Here is a 7,891-nt window from a genome sequence, read left to right as displayed (position 1 = left end):
TGCAGCCGCGCCGGTAAATAAGGCCTTGTTTAGTTCACTGAAAACCAAAAACTTGCACAGTTTGCCTGTAAAAACTAATTTGCACAGTTTGCCTGTAAATCACGAGATGAATCTTTTGAGCCTACTTAGTCTATGATGGGATAATATTTGTCAAATAAAAACGAAAATGCTACAGTTACGAAATCCAAAAAATTTTCGGAGCTAAACAAGGCCTAACCCAAAACGATTCACATTTCCAAGGTCGTTGACTTATTTTCCACAAATCACCAAGAAATGTTTAGCTCTGTAACTAGAATCGATGCATGAGGTGCCACTTTTCACATTTGCCTGCATGACAGATTCTATTTCAAAATCTCCATCTTCAAGATTATATATACAAATAGTTTTTTGAAGGTGTACAAATAGTGGAGCAAAATGTTGCTCTTCCATTCACTTATACTAGTACTCATCAGGCAAAACTTTCCAGCACATAAATTGAATTCCTAGGACCTAACAACAACAATAATCCCCAGATTATCTCGTCCTTGGAAAAAAAACAAAAAAATTGTACTATGTACAACAGAATGACCCCATGCCTTTGCACAATATAGAACTCATAATAAACGCAAAAAAAGGGGGACAAAAATAAATGCCTGCACTCAAAACTCTGCAAGCTGAAGAACGAGCTCAGTCAGAAGCTTGTCGAATACAAAGTCCGCCAACTTGTTCCCCAGATGATCAGCATCTCTTGGAAAATTCGTCCAAGGATCGCTCTTGGCTAGGTCATTCGACAAAATCGTGTCGACTTCGATGCTGGACCATGATCGTTCATCCAGATGGTAGCTCACTCTAGACCACAACTCATTGAGGACACGGTTTCCCACAGGTTTTGGTCTATCCAAAGATGAGAACCAGGAGAATCTAGACTTGGAAACAGAGTATTTCTTGTAAATGTCCAGCAGGGCTTCATTTGTCAAGTCGAACAAAAGTAGCTGATCAGCGGACATATCCGTGAAGTCAAATGATGCTGCAGCGGCCTCGTAGTGTTGGCAGTCCACTTGTTGGAGAGCTGTAATGTTCTGTGAATGCCATTCATCAAACAGTATTTCGTTGCTGAAACTAGACTTTTTGAATATATCCTTCACATAGTTGAACTCAATTTCCTGCCTTGGATCTACTTGGAGACCATCAAAGTCACTTTCTTGTACGATAGAAGTGCCAGTTGAAGCATCAGCATCATTTAGATGGAGAATTCTTGGGTTCAGCAATGTATCTGCAAGAGGCAAAAACCAAGAAAATTAACTAAAGATTGCAAGTAGTGCTTGAAGCAAGAGAAGACAATGCAAGAGTAAATTCAAGAAGTTGAAGTGTTAGTGCAATAGATGATTTTGGGTCATAATTTAATATAAATTGGTCACGAATAATGCACATTAGGGTTTTACGGATCTAAAATGAAATTCTCACCATCCAGCAGGGTGCGTTTCACCGGAAGATCAGGATCATCTGAGAAGGCCACGTCAAGAACAGACATTGGGCTTTCAGTTTCTTGTTCACAGCTTAGACTTATGTCTGCTTCAAATTCGTGACTGGGGTAAGGAACACAAAAAGTACCTTCTATTGGTTTTGAAATCTGGAATGAGTGCATTTGGCTGTCATGAGAAATTGGAGTGTGTTCTTCTGAAATGGTGAACTCCTTTGAAGATAGAGAAGTATATGCATCAGCCTGTGTTGATGAGTGGATCTGATCATCATCATAAGTTTTTGCATGTTCTTCTGGTATGTCAACTTCTGATGATGTAGAACAGGCATCAGCCTGTGTTGATGAGTGGATCTGATCATCATCATAAGTTTCTGCATGTTCTTCTTGTATGTCATACAGCTCGACTTCAGATGAGGGAATCTGACCACAACTTAGTGTCTGTTCTTCTGAGATATCAACCTCTGAAGGTGAAGGAGCAGTGCATGTGTCTTCTTCTGTTTTGTCGTCAACGCACTCATCAGGTAAAGCAGGATTTTCAGAGACACCAGCAACCATATCTAAGGAACTCTCATCCTTAACAACTTCCACAATTATATTGATGTCAGTTTTCTCTTGAACATGTGGTTCCAATGCATCTTCTGCAGTTACAAGATTTTCATCATGTTTATCAAAACCTTGAGACCTGAAAGCTTCAGAAGTTCTTTGCAATGAAGTAATCACTCTAGGGCCATCCAGGGAATGATCCCTAGTAGACTTAGAGTTGGTCAGTATTCTTTTGGATTCATTACTTGAAATGGAATCAAGTAAGCGTGAGTAATTTTCCCAAGATTCACTTAGGGAACGTGAACGCCGAAAGCCTTGATTTACATGCCTCTTTGTAGCAGTACCAAAGTAAGGTTTCACACCATCCCTATCATATGAGGCAGAGGCTGATCGGGGGAGACCTTCACTGATTACATCTCCAGACACCTTCTGTCCATAAGGGACCTTATGAAGAATCCCATCCATTGAAATGCTACGGTGGCTCTTTCGCTTCATACGGATGTCATCTCTCTTTAGGAGAAGTGAAGAACTTAAATCACTATCACAACCATCTGGGATGCTAGATGTAGCATGGTGCAAATTCATATCGGTAGCATTTTGCATTGACAATTTAGTACTATGTGAAGAACCATCACCACTTGAAGTGGATTCACCATCAAGAACATATTCATTACTTTCTAGATAGTGTATCGAAATAGTGCGGAGTAGCTTTGGTGCAACTGGAAGCATCTTTTCTTTCTGACCTTCCTTTCCATATAATTTCCTTAGAATCAAGGACCTCAAACTAGCCTTACCAGACTTCCTTTTTGAGGCCTTCTGTTTTTTTGTGACCTGAATTAGAAGAAATCAAAGGAATAAGGGGAATCATCTTCAAATGAATTAGTTGTCCGTGTAGAACTATATGTAGGTTTGGAAGGAGGAACTTCTATAAACTGCTTGTATTGAACACTATATTCAAATAAGCATCTGATATACCATATCTACAGTTAAAAAACCACAAAAAATGCATACAAGTAGTAACTAATTCGTAGAAGGCAGACACAGTTCAAAAAAATTAGTGCTGGTTTGAACTGAAAGGGAAACAAATAGCCAGAGCATGGTAATGCATTAAATTCAAGTGCTTAACCATCAAGCAACATATAGGAAGTGAAGATATGGTTTATTCAAGACAGACCAGGAGATGAATACAGTAAAAAAGTACTATTCAAGGAAAAAACAGTTAATTTGAAATTCAAGGATGGGTTCTGATATACCTCAGTATTTTTGTTATCATCCAGAATTCCACTGTCTTCGTTTGTCAATGGAGCATAGCAGTGGCTTCGGCGTCTACTTCCTGTATCATACGATAAATAGTATGGATTCTGAGCATAATTTGTCTTATTCTATTCATGCATACGACAAACCAACATCAGTACACTGTAAAAGCCAAATTGTAAACAGTTTAGCTACTTTGAATCATTAGATTCGCCAGTTATCTTGATGATCAAACAAAAATAGTTTTAGACGCATGGATTTTCTTGCACTCCACTACCTTATGATAGTATTCAAATCCATTTCGCAAAAAAAAAACAGAGAATTAAGGACTCAATAACTTACCACGACTGTTTTTTTCCTGACCATGTTTCTTGTCAGATAGCATCTTTGGGGACCGCAGGCGACGGCGAAATCCAAAGAATTGAAGAATACCCCATCGGCACCCATGCAATTCCTTGCCATAGAATGCAGAATCCTGATTGTGCAACAGCTGGGCCATTTGGTGTTCTCTCGCCAGCAAAGAAGAGGGGTGGGGGTGGTTCCTTATGAGCACCACCCTTGCAAAATAAGGGACACGCTTTCAGCTTTGCTCACTTTCCCACCTGTCATGAACAGACTGTCCACTGATTAACAAACCTAATGCCAATCCAACTCCATATAAATCATTGTCTCCAAACCATATACGAAAAGTGTATTATGTGCCGAACAAACTTAATACAGGAAAAGATGGTCTCCAACCAAGTGTCCACAAATTCAGTAAGCTAAAGGAGGAAGCTAATCCTGAGAAAACGCATAAAGTAAGATAGAATATAATTTGCACCACAATCGATGAATGTGCGAATAAAAGCCAACTTAACAAAGCTTTTTTTCCCCCATCTTTTCTAGACTAATGAACCAAAGATGCCGACATAACACTCTGCTTTCCGGAAACATGAAGACAGCAATCCCCAACTGCAATGGAGGCATTTATTAAGGCAGGATAATTATAAGATATATTTCCCTATCCGTGTTAGTTCGTGTATCCATTGCTAATCAATAATCAGATTAGTGTCTCTAATGCCCATCAATGATAAGATGGTTATAGAGGAATGAACTATACACCAGTATAGCCACCCAGATGAAGAAAAACTTTGTGATTTTCAGGCCTTCTTTTACCTAAGTACTTGGCCATGGCCAAACATCCTCAGTGCATTTCAGTCGGCAATTCTCTTGCACGTTTCTAAAGAAACAAAAGAAAAGAAAAGAAACGGTCGGTGCAAACATGGGAACGAGGAAGCTTCTAATGGGGAAAAGCAAATTTTGGGAAATATTAGCCACGTGTTAAGTAACATGTACTGCTAAGCTTATATCCAGTATTTTATTGCCAGCATAATTAGGAAATGAACATGAGCATGAAGCAGCAAACATAAGCGCATACCTTTCTTATGAACTACCCAAAAAAAAATGTCCATCACTACAAAATTTAAGAGTGCCAGGAAAAAAGGGGCAAAGCCGAAATGTGAGTTACCCCGTACAAAATTTCGAAATCCAGAAATAAATGAGTTGAAGTACTAATATGTCACCACACCGCTGGTCTAATTCCGTAAACCAGACCAACTAGCGAGAACTGTGACAGTTCAATTGAAGGAAAGCCTTCAAATCACATGTCTTGTTATAAGTCCATCGAAACTGTGCTAAGCTAGGAAATTTGTTTCAACTTCTAAGAGAAATATAATTGCCGACTTCTTATTACTCTACTGACTAACATAAGCTTTTCATTTCTTCAATCAATCAGATCATGATCCGCTAGAAACCTATCTTCAGAAGAAAACAAAGCCAAGAAGAGGGAGAGTGATACACACACCAGTATGATTGCTCAAAGTTTCACAAGTGGGAGAAACACTGATGGAGCAATTACATGACTCCACATGTCACTCGAACCATGATTTTTTTTAAAAAAAAAACAAATCACTTTTTAGCCCCACGTCTCCAACAGGTTCCGTAAAACGTGACAGATTTATTGGTTACTAGTGCTTAATGTCCCCATCAGGCACGGAACTCGAAAACAATCATAAAACAGAGGGAAACACTAATCCTGATGCGCATACAAATACAAACAGATATGAACAAGCAGTATTTTTCAGTCAACAAAGCCCAAACGGTGGCATCCGCTACACATCTTCTCTTACCGATCCAAACAAAAACGATGAAAAGAAAAAAAAAAGCATCTTTTTCCTTCATAACAATAAAATCAGCGCGGAACAAAAAAAAACGCAACCAAATTAAGCACAGGACGAAAACGCGTTCTGAAGAACTTAACAGGGACGGAAACAAACAAACAAATCACCTGCAGACTCCAGAGCTAACAACAGCGCTCGCATGCAGTTCTCCGCGGCTCCTGTTGGTCCCTGAAACCAACAGGGGCCTATGGACGCCTTTCCACGAACAGATTAAACGCGCGCGCGAAGCAGCGCCTGCGCCGCCATGGCACCAAGAAGTAGTCGCGAATGAAACACGCAGCGGAACGGCGGCCTAAAAGATTTCCTCTTTCTCCTCTGGAACTGACCTGGTTGGTGTTGGTTTCATACGACGGCGGCGACCGCGACGCCTGCAGCCGCAAATCCGGCAGGTTTTGGGAACCGAGGATCGGAGACTGAGTTCTTCTGGAAGGAGGAGTTGGTGAGGAACGAAACGGGAATGGAAAGAAACGGTGGATCCGAGAAGCGAGGGAGAGCAAATGCGAGGGGGTTTCCGTTAAATTCCGGTCCGTGGCGGCCTTTGCCTGGATGTCCCCCTGGTGGCGGGTGTCGTGTTGGTAGTTGAAAACTTCCGCCGCTTGGACAGTTGAGTGTTTTTTTTCTTTTCTTTTTTTTGGCAAAGAAGTAAAAATTGTGCTGCGATCTGAAATCTCAGTGTCTTATAATAATAATTAATAAATGACAGATGCAATAAGGGTTTGATTGGTTATTTGCCGACGCTAGTGGCGAAATGCCGAAATAGGAAGGTAAAGGAAAGGTAGAAGAACGAATCACTCGGACCTTAACACACTTCTAAAATAGAAAATTTGAGGTCCATTCCAAATTGTAAGTCGTTTGACTTTTTTTATTCCAAGTTTGACCACTCGTCTTATTCAAAAAATTTGTGCAAATATAGTCAAATTTAAGTCATTCTTGAAGAACTTTTATTAATAAACCAATACACAACAAAAAAACGATATTTTGTACAAAACTTTGAATAAGACAAGTGGTCAAACTTTATATTAAAAAAGTCAAACGACTTACAATTTGAGATAGATGAGTAGTTTCTATACTATAAAATCATACATAGAAATTATATTCTTATTGGATGATTTTTTGAAAATAAACTGTCATCTAATTACGTGTCTCTCCTATCATCTGCGGACTTATTATATTTTTCGGACTCTGAGAAACTATTTCCTATTATTTGGTTTTTAATTCTAATACCACGTAACTATTTTACTTTAGTTACTAATTTATTGATGAACATAGAAAACATTTTGGTCTAGGATTGCCTCGAACCTGGGTTATTATGTCTACATTTTGGAGCGGTGTAGCCAGCAAGGTCCTACTGTGTAGAATGACTGAATAGGCTAGAAATGTATGTGTATTTCCTTTATATATATATATGTACTCTTGAATGTCTATGATCCAAATTCTCTCTACCTATGGACACTGGAATTACTCCATTTGTCCATGAATATAAGACACGATTTGTCTTGATGCCGTCTTAGAAATAAAAGTTTGATCCTTACTCCTTAGAGAGTATTTCTAAATACAAATTAAATGTAACTACTTTTGTAATATAAATTGTTGATGTAATTAGACTAATTGTAAGTCAAAGATAATAAAATTTAAATTTTAAAATACGTCTATGCCTTATGTTTGGGGGCGGAGGCTATCATCTTCCTATGTGATTAGATTTATTAATCTTGTAAGAGTACTACTGAGAATTAATAGTGAATCCAAAAGATGACGGTTGTCATCGTTGTCAACCGCCTAGTGAGCAAAATTAAGGCGGACGCCACCAACAACACGCATAAATCGATGTGGTGAGAGTACAGAGGGCGGCGTTGTCGTCCAGCTAATGCCTTTTTTTTACAGTGATATAAATAAAAACAATCGTGTGCTTTTGTGTGTGCTCCAACAAATAAAGCCTCATGTTTCTCCTTGATTTCAGACTCCGTTTCCGTGGACTTCACCGTGGCCTTGTTTAGTTACAAAATATTTTGCAAAATAGACACTGTAGCTTTTTCGTTTGTATTTGACAAATATTGTCCAATCATAGACTAACTAGGCTCAAAAGATTTGTCTCGTCAATTCCGACTAAACTGTGCAATTAGTTTTTATTTTTGTCTACATTTAGTATTTCATGCATGTGTCTAAAGATTCGATATGACGGAGAATCTGAAAAATTTTGCAAAATTTTTTGGGAACTAAACAAGGCCCCATTGGCGTCGTGGTGGGCCATGGAGAAGAAAGCTTATGTGAATTTGACTGACTGACCCCTCCCAAGATATTTTTACATCTAAAAAGTTCAGTGAGCAATGATTTCATCAAAAAGGGGGAAAAAGAAAGAAATTGAAGTGTAAGAAAATATATCGATTTGCTTGCGTTGACCTGGTCAATGCTTATGGAG

At 38.9% G+C, this 7,891-nt stretch overlaps 1 protein-coding gene across 4 annotated transcripts; it reads right to left on the bottom strand.

The window, feature by feature from the left end:
- Nucleotides 338-6,019, bottom strand: LOC8073300. Of its 4 annotated transcripts, XM_021457806.1 has the most exons (6): nucleotides 5,583-6,019; nucleotides 3,599-3,858; nucleotides 3,256-3,335; nucleotides 1,591-2,833; nucleotides 1,444-1,482; nucleotides 338-1,252 (listed from the first exon to the last, which is right to left on the bottom strand). In XM_021457806.1, the coding sequence occupies exons 2-6, from the start codon at nucleotides 3,753-3,755 to the stop codon at nucleotides 639-641; spliced, it is 2,133 nt and encodes a 710-aa protein (XP_021313481.1). In that variant the 5' UTR covers nucleotides 3,756-3,858; nucleotides 5,583-6,019; the 3' UTR covers nucleotides 338-638. The 4 variants fall into 4 exon arrangements, with proteins under 4 accessions (XP_021313481.1, XP_021313482.1, XP_021313479.1 ...); XM_021457807.1 differs by lacking the exon at nucleotides 1,444-1,482; XM_021457804.1 differs by having other exon boundaries at nucleotides 1,444-2,833; nucleotides 5,583-6,018.

This window comes from Sorghum bicolor, chromosome 3 (assembly GCF_000003195.3).
Source record: "Sorghum bicolor cultivar BTx623 chromosome 3, Sorghum_bicolor_NCBIv3, whole genome shotgun sequence".
Lineage (NCBI taxonomy): Eukaryota > Viridiplantae > Streptophyta > Magnoliopsida > Poales > Poaceae > Sorghum > Sorghum bicolor.
Note: the sequence above shows the minus strand (reverse complement) of the source record. Positions and strands in the feature narration are given on the sequence as shown.

Coding starts and splice junctions, on each gene's coding strand:
- LOC8073300 (XM_021457804.1), bottom strand. CDS start 3,755: ATGGCCCAGCTGTTGCACAATCAGGATTCTGCATTCTATGGCAAGGAA. Junction 2,834..3,255: donor ATGATAACAAAAATACTGAG/GTATATCAGAAC, acceptor CTTCTAATTCAG/GTCACAAAAAAACAGAAGGC. Junction 1,253..1,443: donor GAAACGCACCCTGCTGGATG/GTGAGAATTTCA, acceptor TGCCTCTTGCAG/ATACATTGCTGAACCCAAGA.